The sequence below is a fragment of the Anguilla anguilla genome, chromosome 19, assembly GCF_013347855.1.
Source record: "Anguilla anguilla isolate fAngAng1 chromosome 19, fAngAng1.pri, whole genome shotgun sequence".
Taxonomy (NCBI): Eukaryota; Metazoa; Chordata; class Actinopteri; order Anguilliformes; family Anguillidae; genus Anguilla; species Anguilla anguilla.
The window spans coordinates 14,321,969-14,344,986 of NC_049219.1; the positions used below are offsets into that span (position 1 = coordinate 14,321,969).

Consider the following 23,018-nt stretch of genomic DNA (forward strand, 5'->3'; position numbering starts at 1 on the left):
CAAGCAGTCTACCAAGACACACGGCAAACGATTCATTGCACGAACACAAGATATAGGTTCGACACAGGCCAACAAAGCAAAGAGATCACTCAGAAAAAAATACACTAGATCCCACCTTATAACCCACGAGTATATCTGCATTTGTTACTTTCTGTAGTTAGCTTGACAGCATTTCCAATTGTATTTAGTCTTAGATAGCTAGCTAATGCTAGCTGTCAACTAGCTAGCCAGATTGTACGTTCGTGTAGTTTAAATAACAAAGCACCACTGTACCTAAAGTCCTGCTCTCGAAACGCCTTCGTCAAATTTTGAATAATTTGTAAGTGGTTCTGAGTGAAAGCTCCTCCACTCATTTCATTTAGTTCTGTTTCAAAATCCAACATGTTTTCAGAGGGCGCCGCCATCTTTGTTATTTTTCCTGGTACAACATCCGTTCCACTCTATTCCCTGCTGCTATTGGATACCATCACAAAGAGGGCGGGACCACTGAAGATCTACAGTACACACCCCTCGTACATGTCGGTGATCTACGAGTTCCCGAGGGGACTACACAATAAAATAAAAATGAAAAACTGCACCAATGTATGATTATAACCAGCGTTTTTCAAAAACTGTCAATGTCTCTGAAATGGAAACATTCTTTTTGACATTTTAACTTACTGTTTGCAATATCTTTGTTGTCTTAGCACAAGATGTGTTGCACTTTGGGTTGTATATTTTAAATGCAAGCAGTAAGTCAGGTGTTATAGGGAAGTAGCAGGCTCTCTTTAATATTTACCTCATTATAAAGCAGTATGGTTACATGTAAAAGTTGGCAATAGTAGAGATGGGGTATATTTATTCTCTCTGCTATTATAGTCTTACTCATATTTTCAGTGATATTCATTTAACTACTAATACTTGAAAGTGATGGTTAATTTGTTTATACTTCGATGCGGTTTTCAATACAGTGTATTTTACAATTCCACGTGTTAAGTCCTGGGGGCAGCTGCAATGAAAGTTCAAAACAATTAGATGCCTTGACACCTCATATCATAACACTGGTGTGTAATAGTTTCCCCGAAACTGAAACCCAAACTGAGGCAGACTTCTTGACTTCCAGTCTTCGTGCGGTGGAATCTATCTGGCCTGGCTCACGTCCCCCCGCGGTGGACACTTGGAGGTGTGAGGACACGTGAGGCGGCCCGGCGGGCTTTCGGGGAGACGGCGGGAGGGGCGCGCGCGACGGCGAAGACAAAACAAACCGGTTCGCCCCCGCCCCGTCCCGGCGCTGCGGAGTCCCAGTTGTTTTCACGGCAGAGAAAGCTGAAACCACGCGGTCGTCCGGTCACTGATGTCACCGGGGCTGTGCCAAAGCCCTGCAGGGGGAAGTGTTGTCATTGCCCTGTTGTTTCGACAGCTAATCGCCTGCGGGGGCCAGGAGTCCCAACAGGAAGTCTGCAGTCACACTGCGCTTGGCCCCCGCGTCGGTCCTGTCAATCACCTGCAGTCACCTTCACAACTTTCGCCTGCCGCCGTTCCTCCCAGAGAGAAAAGGGGACACGTGTCGACAGAAAGTGCTTCACACTATAAAGCACTTTTTTAATGCGTTAAAAAAACCGGTTGGTCTATTCAAGTAGAACTTTTCCTTTATACACTGCTAGTATTCATTCCTCATGTCCTGATACTTTCAACTATGAACATGACACTTAATTGTGAATGATCGATCACATCCTACAACGAAAGGAGATTTCATGACTTGATGTCCTTATCTATTTTAGGTCTAGGATTTCTTTTTTTTTTTAAAAGCAAGATTAGCAAGTCGAGAACGTTCTTTACTGTGCGAGCTTCAGGGCTGAGCTCCTGGGCTGAAAAAACCTCAGAATTACAATGAGTGCCGAGGTATTTTCAGACACTGGCTGCATATTGATTTACATGCAGCCAGTGGCTAAACCTGGCTCTGGAATAAGATGGTTAAGACTGCAGCTGGGATTCATGGCCAGTCAGACTCTACACTAATGTGTGTCCTGAAGGGAGAGCAGCACCCACCTACGTTAGCCGTCCGTCTTTTATCCTCCTATGTCCAAGATACTTGCATTATGTACAAAAAAATGTAATGCTTAAACTCTTTTTCCAAGTCTCAGGAGGATATAGTGTCAAGTAAATAATGGACTTGATTGAAGAAAATGCTACAAGAAATTCATAAAATGACATGGCCATACGACTAATGGGACACTATGCAAATCAGCACAAGCGTTTAGTCTCAGCCTTGTGCAGGAATGAGCAGTCCTGGGACATCAGAGGGAAAAGGTTTAATATCCTTCTACCTTCCGGTAAATACATCCCTCCCTGATATCTTCCTCACGTGTATAAAAGCAGCCTTGAAGACAGCAGTAAGAAAGAAAGGGGGGGAAAGAAGTAATTCTTCTGTCAGTCCTCTGAAGGCAACATTTTTGTGTTTTCAGTAATGAGAAACAGTGGTCTGTGAAATAAAAATGAAATAACCCAAATTTTATTAAAAGAACTCGCTTATATCCTATAACATGTGTTGCGGCGAGGAACAGGGGAAGCGGCCAGGGAAAAAAAAAGCCAGGAGTGTGTGAGTGTGTCAGGGTGGCACGTGCCCCTGCAGATGCAGGCTGGCACTGCCCACAGTCAAACCCCCCAGCCCAGTCCAGTCCAGTCCGGTCAGACCACCGTCGCCCCATCGGCACGGAGACGCTGGCGCTTAGAGGCTCGACGACATCACTCTGCAGCGAAACCCGCCGGAGCCCCGACGGGGAGGACTAGTTCCGTTTTTTCACTCCAGATGTGCCCACTGTGAGGCCCAAGCCCCCTCTCATCACACACACACACTCACACACACACACACACATAGACATACACAGACACAGACGCAGACAACACCACACCGCACTGCACACACACACCCACACACACACACAACACAAACCACACCACCCACCCACACACACACACACACACACACAACACAACACCACACAACACACACACACACACACACACACACACACACACACACACACAACACAACACAACACACACACCACACACACAAACACCCAGACACACCACACCACGCTACACACACACACACACACACAAACACACCACGCTACACACACACACACACAGAAATTCCCCAGTGCTTGGCTTGTCCCACACAGCCTCTCTGAGCCGCCAGTGCACTGCAGGCCCAGCTCCGCGGCTCTGTCCAGGCCCGCTGATGTCATCGGCTTCTGCGGGTTCCCGTTTGCTGGAAGCCGGTGTCCTGTTACCAGCTCCCAGCACGCCGGGCACGCCAGCAGCAGTTTCTAATGAACGCAGCGGGCGATCGTCACGTTTCTGGATGACCCACAGGGCGGTAGGATGAGTCCAGAGGACAGGACGGGTCTCTGAGCCGAAAGACGTGTCATTCCCCCTCCCTGTCACGCCCAATCACAGCCTTAACCATACGGACTCTGCTGTCAGACACAAACCCCCCAATTGCAGACCCAGTCTACTGCCACTAACCCCTCTCTGAGCAGAATAACAGGACAGTGAGAGACCATTCTCCACTTCCATTGTCTCTGCAGCCTTGCTTAGCTTTCAGAGTCTGTACCACACCACTTAGTATCCCATGGTTCTTGTCATTGCTGACATCTGTTCCGTTCTGTGTTGGCTACGTTTCCCCTTTACTCTGAGGGAAAGATGAGCAATGGCTTGGATTCCCTCAAGTTTGAAGTCTAGGTCACGTGGAGACATCCCAACCAATGTGTTACGAACGCAGCCAAAAGATGTCCATATGAACGGCTACTGGTGAACAAGAAAATTAATCGATCAAGCTTCCTTGCTGTCGTCCCTGCATATTTTATCTCTGGATCATTTCAAGGTAACCTCGCGGTGAAATTTACTTATTGCCTCATTCAACGGTTTCTTCGATGCCTCAAAGTATTGGGCGGGGGGGGGGGGGGGTATTGCGTTATGCTGACTTTACTGGCGAACGGTGAGTGTATTGGGACTGGCACAGCATCAGGCCAAGCCCATGCTGAGTGCTGTTAATTTAAACGTGTGGCTAAATTCCTCTCTCTGCCCAGTTGTACGTAAAATACCACACTGCTAAAAAAAATAATAATAATAAAATGTCAAATCATTTATTTAATAACGCCATCAGGCAGAAAATTTGTGATACATATGAAACAGGAAGGCAAGTACGCGCAAAGAGGCTCTCTCACAGCCAGAGGAGGTGGTATAACATACAGACCGTTTATTCATTCATCGCCTCCCGTGCTCCTCTCTGGATTCACATCGAGCTCTCACATTCTAGACCCCAGGCACAAGCGCCCCTCTTTTCATCGCAAGCTCTTCCTTCTCCCGTTTGCCTTTTTTCAAACGCTTCTCGTATATACCGAGCCAGCTTCCAAAAAAAAAAAAAGGCTTTCACTGCGGTGGCAAAGTGCTCAAGGCTTAGCTTGACATTAAGAAACGGGGTGGGGGGGGAGGGGGAGGGCGTGCAGTGCGAAAACTAATGGCAGCCAAAGAGCGATCTCTTTACACCTTTACAAAGATACTGTAACTCTGCCTTGCGTGGGCTAAATGAATCCATCACTAATAGGGCACTAACAGGCACTAGATGACAAAAGCCATGGGGCAAACCGAGCATAGCATGTTACCTTCATTGTCCGCCCCCCTCCCACCACCCAAAAAAAAAACAAAAACACATTCTTCACTGTACAGGTCGACCCTCTTGCTTGTGAAGGGGGTAGGTGCGGTTGATTTGTTGGGTGTCAGTATCAAGAGGGCCAGGGGTGGGGTGGGGTTGGGTGGGGTGGGGTGGGTTGGATGTGTGTGCGTGTGACGGTGGGTGTTCTACATTCAAAACCAAAACTCTGAGACAAAGATGTGGACGTTGACGATGTTGCGATGAGAGACTACCCCAGACACCACATAGTTCATGGCCAGCTTCAGGACGATGTACTTCGGCCCGGTGATGGTTCTCACCTGTCGTACCACACCTGCGAGAGAGAGAGGGAGGGAGACACGGAGGGGATTGTCGTTAGAGCCGAGGATCATGGGAAGGGCGGGCCTCCGCTGGGCCAAGCTGCTTAAACGCCCCACAGCGGTTTCCTGAAAAAATACCGTTACAATTTTTTCCAGATTGTGAAATTCAAAATCGATTCAAATTCAAAAACTGGCATCAGGAGTGTCTGCAACAGAAGCCATGGCGGAATAAAACAAATAGTTCAGACGCACGCGGATCATCACAGACACTGCTAACAGGGGTGGTTCACTGCTGATGAGCAATCGGGAGGTGCGACCACTTTTGACACTTTTTTTGGGAATCTGGCTTTTGTTTCCTTCCATCTCCCAACCCCCACCCACCCACTCACCCGCCCAGCCACCCCCTTCCCTGCCCCAAAGCACATGAGACACCCTACATCATAGTTATGTGGGGAAAACAAAACCATAACCAAGACCAAGAATTACTAAATGCTCAAAGAATTTGTTGGAAGCCCCCTCCTTTTTTTAAAGTGAACATGCGATTACATAGAGAAAAAATCCTGCTGTTTATACAGGCTGTCAGCGGCCCGTCTTCTCCAGCGAGCGCTGGTGACACTTTAACTCGGGCCTGTTTGAACAGCCATCGCCAAAGTGCAATCAGAAAGCACAATCGCTGCACTGTCTCCCCACTGCTCCATCCACTCTCTCTCTCTCTCTCTCTCTTTCTCTCTTTCTCTCTTTCTCTCACACACTCTTTCCCTCTTTATCACTCTCTCTTGCTCTCTGTCTTGCTCTCTACCTTTCATTTCACTGTCTTGTGACTCCTCCATTCTCTCTCTCTCACTCGCCATCCCCTTCATTTCAAAGTCTGCCAACTCCTCCATTCTCTCCCTCACTCTCCATCTCTCTCTCTTTCTCTGTCCTTCTCTCCTTCGTTAACACATGCACAGCATGATACTTAGGCATCAGAGATGTATTGTGTTCTCTACCACTACACAGGCTGAGGAAAATTAGTACCTGGTTTCCAATAACATGCAGCTCTGTAAGGGGGGGGGGGATTATGATGTTCGTATTAAAGCAGGGAAACAAAAGAAGTAAATCCTAATCTTGCTAAAATGGAACAACAACAGTGACAACTAAAGGCTTGCGCTTGTTGCTTGAATACAAAACAGACCCACACACACTCTAACTAAACCCCCTGCAAAAAAAGAAACAGGACAGAAACAGAAAGCAGCAGACGGGTGACACTAAAACTACGTGCTCCTAAAATCAGCCAGGTGAGCGTGTCTGGACTGTGCAAGGAGGCCAGAAGGGGAGCGTCCCCCCCACGCAGCCCCCAGCTCACGCCCCACTCTACTTCCCACCAGGCTGGTGGCTGTACTACCCTCTCCGTAGGGTGAACAGGACCCATCTGTCCCACGCAGAGAGACGCTGCAGTCACGCCATACGCTCGTGTCCCCATTCCGCATGACCTCCATCTTTAATTTCTGGCAGCTCTGAAAGCGAGCCTCCCGTACCGGATCTTCACGGCTGCGCCACGAGATTTTGCCGCGATAAGACCCCGACTTGGCGGGACGGGGCCCAGCGCCAGGGTCTGCCACTTGTTTTTGTGTTTTTTTGGGGTTTCTGTTGCATAGGGACACTCAGGGAACCAAAGCGGTCTTGTATTGTTTCCAAAACTCTGAATGCCATTAAAGAGGAAAACTTTGCATGAACTTACAAAGCACTGCAATAACATTTTGAGGAAAGGAAGAAAGAAAAAAAAGACACAGAAAAATAGATTATGTCTGCATTGGAGAAATGATTTTCATCACCAGCGATTGAAGGTGCTGGGTTAAACCACAGAGGATATTTTCGATCAGTGCAGGAAATTCAGCAGACATGCATGAGCACTTTCTTTACCAGCTCTTCAGCAATATCGTCTGTCCTCAAGAAAGAAATGAAAATTGAATCATTCACTGAATGCAATGCACATACTGCTACAGATTGTGGTCTATACAGATTGCAACAGTTAAATAAGGGAAAATTTTACTGAGATAATTACAGTTTTTTTAAAAAATCCTCACTGTTAATCCTGGTTTGAAATTTAGCAAAGGAAGTGTTCTGTGTGCACAAGGGTCTCTGTAAATGTGGCGCTCTCTCTCAATGCGTTCTCATTGTCAGATTGCCAAAGCGTGAAGGTCTGAAGATGAAGCACCTTCACTCCAGTATTGCATGCAGAGCCCTCTAGTGTCCATTTCCATTAAACACATCCAAATACGTACCAGTCGGGACTTTAAGCACCAATGGCTATGATAACCGGAAATAAATAAATATGTACTCTTTCGCATATGCCTGAATTTGACCTGCCCCGCCCTCCCCAGACACTCGCGCTCCCCCTCCGATACAGCTCTCAGCGGCAGCTGATGTGTTTTGTCGAAATCTTTTTCACCAAGACCCAAATGCTTTCTGCAACATGCGCAAACTATCGCAGTCCTGCAAACGGGAATCGCAAGCCCCGGGGCGTAAATTCATCCCAGAACCCGAAAAACAAGTCCCCCATAAATACAGATTAGGGATGAAAGAGGGGGGGTGTGACCGCAGCCATTAGCTCCTGGAGCAGCCGTCCAGGGGTCGGAGACACCTTTCCCAACTTAGTTCAGATGATCGGGCAAGAGAACACAAAAGATTCCAATCTTTCTGCGGAATTACATTGCATCGGTGGCCCTGCTCTCCAGAATACACACACCCTGGAATAATGCACGGTCTGGGACATGCAGTGCCCGCCTTTTCCCCACCAGGGCCAGGCTGGCAAACACGGACGTCCCCCCGCATGAGAATTCCGCTCACATTCCCTTTCCGTGAATCCCGAATCGGGGGGACAGTGACCTCACTATCTCACGCCCCGGATCAAACACACTCACAGGCAGAGCCCGCACTCTCTCCCGCACGCCCCAGGCCAACCCGTAAGTAGAAAATAGCTCTAAGTGCACGTTACAGGCGAACGCGTCGCCGCAAAAACGAAACTAAACAAAACGCCAGCGAGCGTTTGTCATTCCCCCCGAGGCCAGGGAACGGGCTGCAGTATTGAAGGGTTACAAGTAAACAGTGCAATTTCTGGGTTTTTATGGTTTTCGCTAGCCCCGGGAGGACGTTGTATGACAAAATCCAAAATGAACGGGTTTAACACCAAAACAAATGAAAAGAACACACTGGCCTCACCACAGTATGGCATAATGACACGCTGGCCCGCTGCTCGCTGCGCGCTGAGCGCAATAAAGGCCTACGCTGGTTTCCAGCGAGGCCCGCGGTGTTCCAGCTCTCCGTGAGAAAGCCCTGTGATGTTAACCTCTGAGGACTACGAGGGGGGAGGGCAAGAGGAGGGTGGGGATGACTTTCTTGTGTGTTTGGGGCACCCCATCTCTTCTTTTCCATCAGCCCCTGTTTGTGTAGCTGGCCAACCTTTCAAAGCATCCCTCCACCACACCGTAGGGACGCAAGTAACACACGACTGTGTGGTAGCTGCGTGGTTCGGTATTTTAAGGTCAATTAGCGATGATGTACAATTACAGGTCGCTGAACTGACCAGTGGGATCCCAGCACAAGGGCACTGCCACTGCAAAGCACTATGACAACCACAAGTGAACAAGAACATCTTGGTCACTTTCAAAGAATCAAGACTTGAACTCCTCAGAAGATGGTGCTATTTAATTAAATGTGAAAGTTGGATTTTTTTGTTGGAGATGCACAACAGTTGAAAGTCAATACCTTGAACATACTGGGCTGCCAAAAAAAATCAGCAAGTTTTATTAACTGGGACTAGGTTCAACCACCATGCTGTCACCAACTTCTTGGTTTTCAAACTTTGCAAACGCTTTGCCGGATTTATGTTTTGCTCAGGAATCTCTCTGCTGCTGTCAGAAGACAAAAATCTGTTGAGGTTTGAATTTTATCTACAAACTGCCACCTCGCCGCCAACCAGTCCGTTGCAGTCAAGAACATTCTAATCACACACTTGTGATGTCACACCTGGAAGGGTTAAGGCGGCCCTGTCGTGTCACGCGTGTGCTATCTGTCCGCGTGGCGATGGAGACGGTCGGCTGCCAGACCACCCGGGGAGGCCATTGCGGGGACTACACTGTTTTGATTATCTCCGGTAATCCCGCCTTTGACAAGCGCAGACTCCTTGTGGGTTTGGAGCCTTGCGGCGTCTGACGATGTCACGGCACGATACGCTCTCCTCCACGTCTTCAACTCCAGGAGCCCCCTTCTGCGGCGTCTATTTCTACACACTTTTCTCTGCTTGGTATTGCTGGAGTGGGGGAGTGTGGGTGGACCCGCCACAGGTGTAGCAGCCAAGTTCCGCTGCACCTGCCACGCTCTGGAAAACCCACCAGACTCTTAGCACCAAAGGCCCAAATTCCACCAGGGGACCGCGGTGGGGGTGGCCGGCGCTACTTGGCGGGACCACAGAGGGGCTGCATTCCTCCGGCGCACAGAGCTCACGGTGTACTCCGCAGATTTTTCGCTCAAACGCAAAATGACATCACAGAGCCGTCCCAACATGAACGGGACCGGCGCTGACCGCAAGAGCACACTGTCGTCTGGGCGCCTCAAAGAGCGGAGCTCTGCTCTTTTTACCCCCCCCCCCCCCTCCTCTCTCAGCTCGGTCTCCTCTTTGAACACCAGGGTCCACACTGTTCCAGGACCGGCTGCAGCCTGCAGGGTCAGGCTGGGTCCAGGCCTTTTTGGGGTACTCAATTCCCCGCCCACCTTTTTTTTTTTTTTTGGCCAGCGGGACCTCTTCCTCCTGCAGTTCCCGTTCCGTGAAATCTCGACTTTGCGGGTCAGTGTCAGCTCTGGGGCAGCCAGGACACTCTGTGGACTCGTGGCATGGGGACATGAGCTCATCGTAGTTAAACTGGGAATCGTTTGGGTGGAGATGAGGGGGAAAAAAATATAAAAATGTTCCTCAGTGTACTCAATCTCTCGGGAGAGGGTGAATTAAAACAACGCTGTTGGTGGGAGCTGTCCCTGTTCACAATGTGTCCCTTTCCAGGGGGGAAAAACACTACGTCCGCCTGGACCTTACACCGAAATAACTTGTGCTGTTTTCAGAACGGGAGCAAAAAAAAAAAAAAAGAATAAAATATGTCATCACAGGTGCCAAAAACATCAGATCTGTTATCGTAACTGAACAAACAAGTGCCGTCAATTCCGCCTTAATGGCGGATGACAGTCTGTGAGTAATGCGTACCTCCCTTATTTGTCTTTCCGAATATATATCTGATGAGCACTGTGTTCAATTACAGGTATGTGAGAAATGTTTTCTTTGAGTTGATGTGCTACTATGTCGAGGCCAGGGATTGAGAGGGTATAATAAGACCTTGAAAAATCTAAGAATTATTGTTGTTATTATTATTATTATTATTAGTATAAGATACCCACCTGGCCACCCAGAAGCTTCTCTGAACTCTATGCCTTTATGACTGACGTTTGGCGGGGAAAAAAGCCTAACAGTAACAGGCTATTCTGCATTGCCGCTTCTTAAAGACAGTTAAACTATTTCTGCTATGATGTGCTTGGCCAAGAGGCCTTCCTCCCTTCAGTATCTATTGATTAAGATAGTTAATCTCTGACCAAAATGCACAACGGAGTGCATTTGAAATTCACAATGTTCCAAAAATGTATTTAATTGGTTTCAAACAGCAGAGGAAAATGTTCTGGGTTCCTAATTTAAGCACAATGATGACGGCCACCATCGCCAGCGGTGCGAATCCTGATCTGGGCTTTCGGTGGGCACCAGCGATGCCACGCAGCCTCACAGCTGTGTGCCAGCTGGGGCACCGGGGTACACCCCGACGGTGGGGCCACTGAAACGAGGGCCTGATGTGGGGCGTCGGCCTTCTCAGCCAAGCGCGCTGCTATGCCAGAGCCGCATCCAATCAGACGCCGCCTTTCATGTGACATTCCATCGCAACAAAGGCAGCGGCCGCCTTTGATGTGGCCGCGCGACTCTAACCGCTCTAATGTAAGAGGAGACACAGAGAGGGCTCCGGCGGTAATGCGGTAATGTAACAATACGGCCCGCCACATGAATGGCGTCGGCCGGGACCACTTCTGCGCACGCAGACGCTCGTTTTTTTTGTTTTTTTCGGAGGGACGCATGACATCACCGCGGCGGTCTGGAAGGCGGTGAGAGTTTAGGGTCCCGCACGGGGCAGCCCGCCGACCGGCCGATGGCGTTCTCGGAGCGCCGCTGACTGACATCGCCCGGCTCCAGCCTGCTCTGCGGTCTCGCAGCGCCAGCCAATGGGAAGCCATTATGTTGAATTAAACAATAACCTCGCGGGAGAGGGGGGGGGAACTCAAGCATACAGTCGGCGTGTGGTCCCGCAATCAACATTTCCCCCTGGAGTGGGAAAAGAGTGAGAACTGAAAGAAGTGTATTAGAAACTGAAAGGAGGCTATTTACGCACATATTCATTCAGACACACTTCTCTTCATCTTCCTGTTCCCTGTGCTATAGCTCTGACGAGCCCCAAACGCCCTTCTCCTGATCAAACTCCTACTCAGGCAACACCAGAGATTAAAAAATCATTCAGCTTCTTCACCAAAGACCGTTGGTCAACAAAAGGACAGGCACACACAAACTTGGTGTGTGGACGCACACATACACACACACACACACGCACATGGGTAAGAACAACACGGTGGTCATTGAGAAAACGGCACAGCAAGTTGGCTTTAAAGCTGAAAACCACACCGCACATTAGCTGGATGAAATCCCCCTTGGTCCCAAAAGGCCAAATGCATTCTGGGAAGATGGCATGCAAGGCTAGAAAATGCACAAATGCCACCGGGGAGCAAACACCAAAAATGCTAAACGCACTGAATTCACACAAAACATCCAAGCGGGAGACTTCATCTTTTTTAGCAAAATGCCGTTCGTTCCTCCCCACCAGAGCTCTCACACAGCGCAGACATATGCCTTTGGTTTGCGAATAAGAGGAGGTTTTTTCGTTAATGCCGAAATTAGGTCAGAAAACCGCTTCTTTGTCTGCGACCAAATTCAATTCCCAGAGAGCGAGGCACGGGGTGGTGGGGGGGGGCGGGACGACGCCCCATCGAGATTCACGGTCCCCCGTTATTGTAACACGGCCGAAAAAAAGGCCGCCCCACTAACCCAGACCTGGAAGAACCCAGACGGGACGGGCACGGGGGCGCAGGCGAACGGACACTCACCCACGACCATGCCGTGCTCGTGCCGCTTGATGATGTCGAAGGCCTCCAGGCCGTTCCCCTCCTGAATGTCGAAGATGATGTCAGACTCTCGGGAGAAGGCCTGGGACGGATGCACGGCTCTCAGGAACACTATCTCTGTTAGGAGACCACAACAAGAAACAAGACTTTTTAAAAAAAATAATAATTTAGGGCCCTTGTATTTTTGCGGTTGAATTTCTTGGCCAGACTCTCGGCCAATTTAGAGCAGGAAAGAAAAAAAAAACAATAAAATTAAAGGAGGCATGAATTCTATTTTATTTGACAAACCCCTTTTTTCGGAGAAGGATTTGCAGGGGAGGACATGGTGGCGACTCGGTTAAAAAACAATGGCGCTCTTGAGGGCCTATAAATACTGAACAGACTTGCGACGGCTTTGCGGGAAACCAACAGAATCATTGTGTTAAAACATGAGACTGTACTGAACATGAAATGCATACTAAACTGCAGCTTCTGAATGTCTCAATGTGCAAACTATTCAAATCAAACTCAAGCTGAGCTCTTTCCAGTGAATTAAATGTGCATATTTAAATAAAAAAAACACAAAGTTAAATGTGCATATTTATTTCCCTGCAACCTGTATTAGTTGGGGATGGATGCAAAAGGATGTGAACACAACAACAAGAGTAATCAGAGCGGTGGCCATCGATAACCAGGCGTTCAGGGCCTGCTGATATTTTTCGGCACGCCCCACCTTCCAGGACGCTCTCCTCTCTGAACGTGGGCAGGGAGATGACGGTGTGGGAGATGGAGTGGACGGGATCGGAAATGCAGCTGGCGTTGGCGGGCAGGCAGGACTTGACGCAGCGGACGGTGTCAGACCGGCTGATCCTGGGCCTCCTGGGGAAACGCAAACAGGGGGGTTTCTAACTTCTGAGCCGACTTTTGAGCAGGCAAAGCAAACAAACGGGCTAACAACACACAACGGGAGAATAGCAGGAAACACACGCAGCACAACAAACAGTAAACACTGCAAAATACAATGAAAGGGCTCACCAGCAATATAGCATCTGGGGGGAATAAAGACAGGCAAATTAGATGCTGTGCTTCAAGTGAAACAATGTATTGGGGGGAAAGAAAATAATAATAGTAGTAAAAGTGCACGCAGCCAAGAAACACACTGCGGGGCATTTTTGTCAGGGCTTCTGAATGCCATTCATGGTTTTCATATTTTCATTCTGAAGAATGAAATACCACCGCACCGCTAAATTTGATCTACGGTCCGGACAAGAAAATACTTTTGATTTGTCGACCGTCCCAGACTAACATCCCATAATCCAGCAGGGCAGGATTTATAGTCGTGGGGATTACAAAGGTCCCTAAATCCTAAGAAGGAATAAATAAGTGAACAGAGAACAGATAGAGAGCTGTCCTCGTTGGATTATTTAAGGTTTTGTTCATTTGATAACCAAATCAGCGTGTCACACAGGAGAAACAGGAGTCTTCCCCACTCGTGTTATTAACTGTGTGTTTGCCGGGCATCTAACTGAAACTCTCAATCTGATCTATCGACCAGGGACCATATTTCTAAAGCGTCTTGCAGTAGGAGTGCTCATTTAGGCTCAGGTGTCCCTTGTCCATATCTCAATCTTGTCCATAAAAATGTTCTTTTCTTTTCTTTTTGTGATTACTGGGCCCAGGGGTTATTTCATGAACGCAAGGGCAAGCGCTCATCCCCAGTCTGTGAGAGACCGGCCAACGACAAGCTGGGCCAAGAATCCGGAATCTTCCAAAAAGAGATGATTACGGCCTGGCGGCTTTCCTTCAGTGTTGTCAGGAGCAACTGCATTGTGGGCAGGGAGTGATGTTTGGGTGAGCTGGTGGTCAGAGCTGGGGGACAGGGGAGGTGAATTTGGGGGGGGGGGGTTTGAGGGAAGAACTGGTAGCCTCAACCTCAAACAAAACAGGCCAGATGTTCTGTGTGAACCGGGCCAAAAATTGGTGAAAACTTCTTTGCAGAACAATGTGAACAATGGACCCCTGACCAATCAACCGCAAGCAAACATCTATCTTATCAGAATGAAGTCATAACACAGCTTCTGGCTGCAGTGTTGTATTTTACCGGCAATCTTTCTCTGCGTCTTCGAGGCTGCGTTCCGCTTTCAGAGTGCTTTCCTGGAGAGGGGCGCCCCTGACTTCACGTCAAGCCACTGCTGGGTAGGGGCTTTGTAATTAGCAATTACTGGGTCGGTCCAAATTTTACTTTGGTCAGGGCCAAAAGCCGCAAAATGTTCCTCTAGTCCCTAAGACCGCGACTTTTTTGCGCAGCACAGAGATCCAGCTCCAAAGAGTCAGACGGCACAAGCCGAGCGGCTTGAATTTACGAGGAAATAGCGGGCGGGGCGCGGACGGCTACTCGCGAGGGTACGTACATCACAGGCGGGGCAGCAAGCGGACGTCTAATTACCCCAGAGTTTCTTTAGTACAGACCTATCGTACTCCACCCCTCCTCCATCTCCGTTCGAAAGGGGCTCACGTTGGCCCTCCCGGACCCAACCAAATACCAGACCGCAAAGAAAAACAGATCGCTGGATACACGTCTTCCAGTCCACTACGTATTTTTTTATTATTATTATTTATGGTCTGCACATTGATAACGCCCCAACACAAATACTGAGGGGACATCATTCATTTTCCGAGCGGCGATGTAGCCCCGGCCACAAACAGTCAGGACCACCGGCCAGAACCCATTTCCTCATAACTCAATGTCAGAAGGTAAAAAAAAAACAAACAAAAAAGAACACCGTGTTTTTATTTCGAGAGATCCCCACATCCCCCAACCCCAAGAAGTGCATCCGTATTCTTCTGGTGGTTCGGCTGGGCCCCGAGGCGGGGGCGAGGGGGGGGTGGGGGGGCCGCAGCCGGAGAGGAGAGGAGAGGGGCGACTTAACAGCGTCTCGGGCAATTTTAGCGTATCCTCGCGTGGTCTTTCAGAGCCTGCTATTGGCTGGACTGCAGCCCCGCAGTCTCTCACACAGAGACCCCTCTGCTTCATTCACCGCCGGCCCAGTTCGGCCCTGTAATGTCTACAGGGAGCTAATGGCACCCATGCAGTGCAGACCCCTGCGTGAAGGTGGCAGGTGCCTCCCAGTGTTGAATGAGCACAGTAAAAAAACAAAAAAAAAAAACAAAGATAGGAATAATACAAGTTTGACACATCATTCTGCATCCTGCAATGCCACATACAGTATTTCTCATCCAATTAATTCATCCATTTCAAAAAAGATTTTTTTTTTTTTTTTTTAAGACAAAAATGACAATCATACATTTATAATATTGTCGGATCATATTAAGTATGATGCCACACAGGACACAGAACTAATCAAGCTAAAAAGCTGACCGTACAGCCAGGAGAAGAGCACCTGATTGGCTTCCATGTGCTCATTGGGTAATGCAGCACGTGCGATCTACTCCGGAACGACAGGACTGTCAGAAAAGTTTTACAGTAGCAGCAACAGCGAAACTCAGCTATACTGTCAGGAATTTATTGATTACCTGCTTCCCTTTACAGTGACTGCCAGCGATTTAGAAAAGAAACACCTCACCTCACCTCTTCCACCTCGCTGACATCATAGCACCCCTCTGGGCTCTATAAAAACAGCCATTTCACACCAGGGTACCAAACCCAGGGCATTGGCACAAATCCATGCAAAACAAGGCATGGAACAGCATGAAAAAGAGCAATAAAGAACACTGTGAGCAGTGAGGTAACTGCTTTTCAGAGGATGGGATCTCGGATACTCAGCCCAACAGTGACTGGCAGCGATAGGTAGCTATAGCTCTACGCTGCTGTCCTGGTTTGAGTAATTAACTGAAAGGAGGAGCGTCATAACGCAATGAATATATTTTAAAATGTTCTATATGTTTAACTGCATCCACATTTGGTCCCTTCAGGTCTTTTACCGATTTTATATCTCCGTAATTATTTTCTACCCTATTTGGAATGCCCGGCAATAATTGTTGGCTTGTCACCTTAGCTGAAATATTGTGCCTCAGTCTGGGAGCACCCCCGCCCCAATGAGATGCACAACTAACCCAAACGCACACAGCAGGCCACCGTCTCTGTTAACCCTGAAGCCGAAAAACCCAACGGTCTCCCTGCCCTGGGCAACACTGAATGCCAACTCTGCACCACCTCATAGGACTCCTGGCCACACAAGGCACTGGAGTGATGAGGCCTGAATATGAATAGAAACTTCCGGAGCCTTCCAGTGTCATGACCTAGAGTCACCCCGGCCTCCAAATCAACCCTCCACTCAATTAATTTGCTCATTCATTTTTAAAAGGACAGTTAGCAAAAAACAAATGCATATTGTTCATAGTGTCAGATCACAAAAAAATATGAGTTTCAGGTGAAATGGCAAAAGAATTCATGAAATGTGAGTAAACTGATTTGCATATGTGTAGAGTCTAGTTTTAGTTTTAATAGAAAAAAATACAATTAAAGATGACAATATATATAGCCCTATTATATATGTATGCATGTATATATATACATATATATGCTACAGCCTTACACATTCAATTCAAAAGGCTTATAAAATATTGGGGGGTACTGCAGGTCATGTGATCGCAATGTCTTACATGGTCCTATGGCGCCATCTAGTGGCCTATATGATTATAAAACACATGCGACCTGTTCAAGGACTAGTATACAACATGGAAAAGACCAATTAAACTCATAAAAAAGGGGGGGGGTGGGGGGGGGGGGGGCACAGCTAAACGGATCTTCAGAGCGGGGAGAGGCTGTGGGGGAGACGGGACTGGTCATGGGTGACGAAGACGTGGATTTTGGCCAGGTAGGAGCTGACGGTCCCGTAGCGCTGCAGCTTCAGCTCGGCGGACAGCAGGAAGTCGCGGGGCTCGGCGACGGGCTTCTGCAGCACCACCAGGCCGCCGGAGCTCAGCTTCTGCGTGCCGAAGAAGCCGTCCTCGTCGCCGCCGACGATGGCCAGCTGGACGACGTCGCCGGGGACGGAGTTGGAGGGGCCCATGCGGAAGACGTTGGCGGGCACGGGGACATTGGTGGGGAACGTGAGGTAGTAGTGGGTTATTCTCAGAGGCAAGGCCAGGCACTCGCTAGTCTGATTGCAAGGAAAGCGTTCGCAACGACTGCAAGAGAAACGGTGAGAGGGGGAACGGAGAGAGAGACGGGACGGGACGGGACGCACGGACGAACAGAAGAACAAACAGAGAAGAGAGAAGACAAGAGTTACGTTCTGTGCGGCGCACAACATGCGGGGGGTGGAGAGGGCAGTGAACGTGAGAAATTGCTCTGTGTGCTTCTTCTGCCAGGCCAGCATCACACTGTCATCTACTGGGCGGTGGAGGATCAGCCATAATTAATGAGGCATTCATCGGTTTCACACACGTCACTGTTCAAGCGTAACACATACAATACGCATACACAGGTATGTCACATTTAAATACCCAGGAAAAAAAATACCTTTTTTCTAAAAAAAAAAAAATTTCAAAATTTCCAAAAAGTTTCTACCCAAAATGTTGTTTTCTTGTCCAAAAATGGCCAAGGGGGCCGCACTGTTGACTCATTTCGAGGTTCCCACATTAAGACCTCGCTCAAGACAGCTGCAGTGTGACGTCGCGTGAAACCCATGAATGTAGCACGGGACAGTGCTGCTTTTCTCAAGAACTGTTCATTCCTTTAATTCTGGCATGCTCTACAGCAAGGCATTTGCATCATCAGTCCACATGCATAACATTGCTGGGGGTGGGGGCAGTGTGGGGCGGTGTGGGGCAGTGCGGGGCGAGGGGCAGGGGGGCGGGGGGTGCACAGTGTAAATCTGCGCTCACAAGATTAAAAAGATTCTCAAGCAGTGTGGAGGCTCTGGAAGGTTTACCTTCAGCAAACCCAAGCACCTGGGACAGAGCTACAACAATATGATGAGCACACTCTTGCTGTAGGCACGGCAACGTCTCCCTCCTGCTGACAGGGCCGCACAGACCAACTAACTGCCATTTGCACAACTGCCACCACCACCACCACCACCACCATCATCATCATCATCATCATCATCATCATCATCATCAAATAGAGTCAGGGAACCTCACACTGACCACTTGGCACCATCAGCCTGACACGAGACATTATTGTGATTAAAATCTCACCATCTACCATCAAAAAGCCTTTGAGGATTTGTGTTCTTATGAACCAACTGAACACACCCTGTGACCTCTGACCCCAAGTGGCTCTGAAACCATGGAACTGAATGAATGACTGACCACAGAAAATTCCAGGGGGAGGAGGAGTCTTGTGTGAAAAAAACTAATAACTTATAACTGTAACTGTTAGGACATCCTTGGGGATGTAGATGTAACTGCAGCTGTTTGGTTGGACATCTCTGGGGGTGTGTTTCAGGTGATTTAGAGTGAAGTCTGAATCCCCCCCCCCTCCCCCACCAGGTACTCACGGTTCGTCCGCACGGCGGTAGTTGGGGGGGCATTCGAAGGACAGGCAGCGAAAGCCCCCCTGGACATTGAAGCAGCTTTCCGTCTCCAGGCAGGTGTGCAGTCCTGTCACACACTCGTCTACATCTGGAGACCGGGGACAAAAGGGCTGGTCAGTCACACAGGAGTGAACGGTGTTATATTCCTGAAATGGCAATATCCTTATGAATTCACTGCAAAACCCCCCAAAATATGTCAATCTTAACAAGCATTTTAGTTTAATACAAAGAGGGGGGAGAGTTTCACTTCTAAAGATTTCCCAATGCATTAAGACAATTTCTCTTGTCAAGCAAAAAGCTTAAAACAAGCTAATATCATCTACTTAAGAGAAAAAAATTTCTTCAGACTTAAAAAAGTCTCATTACAAGACACGGTTAGAAGTTGTTAGACTTTTTTGTAGTGTTAGAAATAGACTGGGTAGATGGTGGGAATTAAGTTTTAATGAGACAAGAAAGTAACAAGATTCTTGTAGGACAGAGGTGTGGGCATCAGCCCAGTGGAATGGATGGCATTTCTGAATCCTGCCATGCGGGGAGGTGGGTGCACGAAGGCCTCACCCTGGCAGCTGCGCCCGTTGGGGGCCAGGGTGTACCCCGGGGTCGGGCAGGTGCAGTGGAAGCTCCCTGGGGAGTTGTGACAGCGGTAGGAGCAGATATGGCCGCCGGTGGGTAGAGCACACTCATCGATATCTGTGGAGGTAAAAAATAATAATAATTGAAAAAAGGGGCACGAACACAGGGGAACTAGGAGTGGATCGGAAGCAGGATTGTGTTACACAGTGGTACACTATGAAATCTGATACACCTGATATGAGAATTATAGCTACATTTCATTTGATTTTTACATGCCCTCTCTTGTCAAAGGCAACTTATACAGGGCGGCAGTGTCATATAATGGTTAAGGAGCTGCCCTTGTAACCTGAAGGTTGCAGACTCGATTCCCAGGTAGCATACTACTGCTGTACCCTTGAGCAAGGTACTTAACCTGCATTGCTTCAGATGTCTAAATGGATACTATATAAAACCTGTGTCGGCTGTGTAAGTTGGTTTGAATATGAGGGTCTGGTAAATACCCATAATGCAATATAATGTAACCTGAAGTCTTGTATAAGCTGGCTATCTATGTAGATGGAAACTGAATAAATCCCACGTGGAACTGCATCCCTCTCTATCCACTCCAACCCAGAGCTAGCTCCAGACCACATCACCACTACTGCAAATACCTGAGCCTTACCTTCGCAGGTGTTGCCGTCCGTGTCGCTGAGCTGGTATCCACGGCGACAGTAGCACTGGTAGGAGCCGTACACGTTGGCGCACTCCTGGCTGCAGGGGCTGCTCTCGCACTCGTTCAGATCTGCGCAGAGCGGCAGTTAAGTTCAGTTAATACTCCTCACACTCATGTTCAAATCTACACTACATCGCCGCGCACTCCAGCTAACAGCCGGGATGGCGGGAGTAGATTAAGTAGAGAGCGCTAGATGCTGATCACTAATTGTTCCTGTAATAGCAGGCTGACCAGACATCCCCTTTTTCCTGCACATTTCCTCATTTTGGGACCAAAAATATCTGCCCTCGCGGAATTTCAAAATTCGTAAAAACATCAGGATAGGTTTTGCTTGTTCAATAAGACCATATATGAACAAATAGCCAAGTGATATGTTCATAGCACCTGGCTACCTCTGTCTTCTTTTGTGAAATCCAATAAATGGTCATCAGAACTAATAGTCCTTAAGGCAGCACCATTAATGCAAGAGCTCAGGTCACCTGACCAGATCAGAAGAAACATACAGGTGAACTGTGTCTGTGTGAGGCGAGGGGTGAAGCGGCTTTACCGTCGCAGTTCCTGCCATCCAGGGAAAGTGTGAAGCCCGGCATACAGCTGCACTTGTAGGACCCCAGGACGTTGTCACAATTGTGTGCACAGAGGCGTCCTGGATAATGCCTGCACTCGTTGATATCTATAAGTCAGACCAGACAGCGGAAAAAGAAAATATAAAATTTTTTTAAAAAAGGTTCATATTAGTATTCATTCACGGAACATCCATATGATCATATTTGATCGTAAACTGTGTGTAAGAATGTTTCCACGAACGTTTCGGCATTCATCATGCTTTTCTTATCTATATTTGTCCACGGCTGTTTCCTTATGCTAATCACATGAATGCCGTTTCCAAACAGGCTGCTTGATCATATGTTGGTGATCGCACCTTCGCAGACCCTGCTCATGCTGTTGAAGCTGTAGCCGGTCCTGCACTCGCAGCGGAAGGACCCGACCAGGTTAATGCAGCCGTGTCCCTCGCAGGGCCCGCCGGGCCCCTTGCACTCGTCTATGTCTGCGGAAAGAAACCACCACACCCACTCAGCGCTAGCCACGCGCGCCTCCCGCTGGTCCGGCTGCAAGCGAAATTCGGCTCACGCGCGTGATCGGGTGATGGGTCACACAGAGAGGGGACAGCTCTACAGATAGTCAGTTCTGCTCTACACACAATCTGCCACTCTACAAACAGTCTGTATCACCCTACACACAGTCTGTGCCACTCTACACACTGTGTGTGAAACTCTGCACACAGTCTGTGCCACTCAAACAGTCTACACTGCTCTACACACAGTCTTTGCCACTCTACAAACAGTCTGCATCACCCTACACACAGTCTGTGCCACTCAAACAGTCTACACTGCTCTACACACAGTATGAGCAATTCTACACACTGTCTGTGCCACACTCAAACAGTCTGTATCACTCCACTAACAGTCTATACAGTTCTACACAGTTTGTGCCACTCAAACAGTCTGTGCCACTCTACATACAGCCTGTGCCGCTCCACACACAGGAAGGGGAGCCTCACCCACGCAGCGGGTGCCGGCCTCGTTGAGGTGGTAGCCCCGGCCGCAGCTGGGGGAGTTCCTCTGGCAGGTGTAGGAGCCCACGGTGTTGATGCAGCTCTCGCCCGGCTTGCAGGGACCGGTCTGGCTCAGGCACTCGTTGATATCTGCATCAGAGGCGAGACGAGGAGGAGCGTCACCTCAAACGCAAAATTGTTCCCGCAGTGTTACAGGAATGTTCTGTCCATGACATGACACCCCAGTGGAAATTCCAGCTTGGTTCCAGCCTGGTTTCTAAGCAGGTCCAGCTGGTTTGGATGATGGTAAAGCTGGCAACAAGATGGTTGAGGTAGCAACCGTGCTGGCAAGACCATGTCCAGCTGGTGGGCCAGCTTGGTACGAACACGCCGTCACACCAAATTCTAGATGGTATCCAGCAGGAGCAGGAGCTGGCACCAGCCAGAGTCCACCTAATGCTTGCAGCTGGAATTTTTCAGCAGGGCATCGCCACTACATTCGGGCAACATTGTGAGAACGCTCCATGCTAGCTGGAGCTGCCAGCGATAAACGGCTAAAGGGAAAGGAGTTCCAGCTCAAGATGGCCGCCACTCACCGATGCAGCTGCCCATGGCGTCCTGGACGAAGCCGCTGCCACAGGTGGAGCGCGGCCGGCAGCGAAACGACCCCAGCGTGTTCTGGCACTCGAGCTGCGCCGCGCAGTTGTGGCTCCCGATCTGGCACTCGTCGATGTCTAAGCGGGGGCAAGGTTTCCTTATACAGCCGCGATCACCAACTCTGGCCCTCAAATCCAAATCCAGCCCTGGCTTTCGTTTCTCCTGGGTAACTAGTGCTACTGACTGGCCAGACTGTCTTCACACCTGACTCCCAGGCCAAGGGAGAGTGGAAAACCAGCAGCAGCCCTCGAGGACCGTGAGTTGCTGATCCCTGTTATACAGTGTATCTTGGCTCAATTGACACTGAACAATGAGTATGTATGATGGGATTACTAGGCCAGCCTGTGCAACATATAGCACTGCATCCTCAAACCAATTTGCTACTTGTACACATAATATACAAGCAGCAAATTGTCACTCTGGATGAGAGCATATGCTAACTGCTTACATGTAAATGTTGCACAGCTACTCACAAAAACAAATTGAAAACCAGAATGTGAGCAATTCCATGCCCGCCCACCAGGGGGCACCGTGGCTCACCTTTGCAGTTGTTGTTGTCGGTCAGCTCATAGCCGGTTCCACAACTGACCTCACGCTGGCAGCGGAACGACCCGACCGTGTTGATGCAGCGCTCACCCATGCGGCAGCGATGGGACCCCACCAGGCACTCGTTAATATCTGGGAGGGGACGCGAGAAGTCAACAACCAACCACAGCCCAGAGGAGAGAGCTGTCACTTTCTGCACACACGCCAATCACGACTCATTGCACCTCTCAGACAATGGGGCTGTCCCCCCCTCTCTTCACACGACCACATC

The 23,018-nt window shown here is 49.0% G+C and overlaps 2 protein-coding genes across 4 annotated transcripts in view; both read right to left on the reverse strand.

The window, feature by feature from the left end:
- Positions 1 to 433, reverse strand: part of atxn10 (ataxin 10) — a 35,048-nt gene extending 34,615 nt beyond the window's left edge. For both annotated transcript variants that reach the window (XR_004763673.1, XM_035402182.1), the window contains exon 1: positions 274 to 433. Coding sequence is in view for 1 of the 2 variants with exons in the window: in XM_035402182.1 (XP_035258073.1) it covers positions 274 to 404 (131 nt within the window). In the remaining variant the exon portion in view is untranslated. The remainder of the gene's footprint in view (positions 1 to 273) is intronic.
- Positions 434 to 4,111: 3,678 nt separating this feature from the next.
- The window catches only part of LOC118219369 (fibulin-1-like), a 27,009-nt gene continuing 8,102 nt past the window's right edge, over positions 4,112 to 23,018 (reverse strand). Inside the window, exons 7-17 of one of the 2 annotated variants that reach the window (XM_035402494.1) lie at positions 22,742 to 22,879; positions 22,141 to 22,278; positions 21,551 to 21,694; positions 20,912 to 21,037; positions 20,537 to 20,662; positions 19,939 to 20,058; positions 19,263 to 19,394; positions 18,669 to 18,792; positions 12,935 to 13,080; positions 12,205 to 12,339; positions 4,112 to 4,994 (exon numbers count right to left, since the gene is read on the reverse strand). In XM_035402494.1, the coding sequence (XP_035258385.1) occupies positions 4,855 to 4,994; positions 12,205 to 12,339; positions 12,935 to 13,080; positions 18,669 to 18,792; positions 19,263 to 19,394; positions 19,939 to 20,058; positions 20,537 to 20,662; positions 20,912 to 21,037; positions 21,551 to 21,694; positions 22,141 to 22,278; positions 22,742 to 22,879 (1,469 nt within the window). In that variant the 3' untranslated portion in view covers positions 4,112 to 4,854. Of the gene's footprint in view, positions 4,995 to 12,204; positions 12,340 to 12,934; positions 13,081 to 14,784; positions 17,353 to 18,668; positions 18,793 to 19,262; positions 19,395 to 19,938; positions 20,059 to 20,536; positions 20,663 to 20,911; positions 21,038 to 21,550; positions 21,695 to 22,140; positions 22,279 to 22,741; positions 22,880 to 23,018 lie in introns of those variants that run through there. The other variant, XM_035402496.1, reaches the window with a different exon arrangement.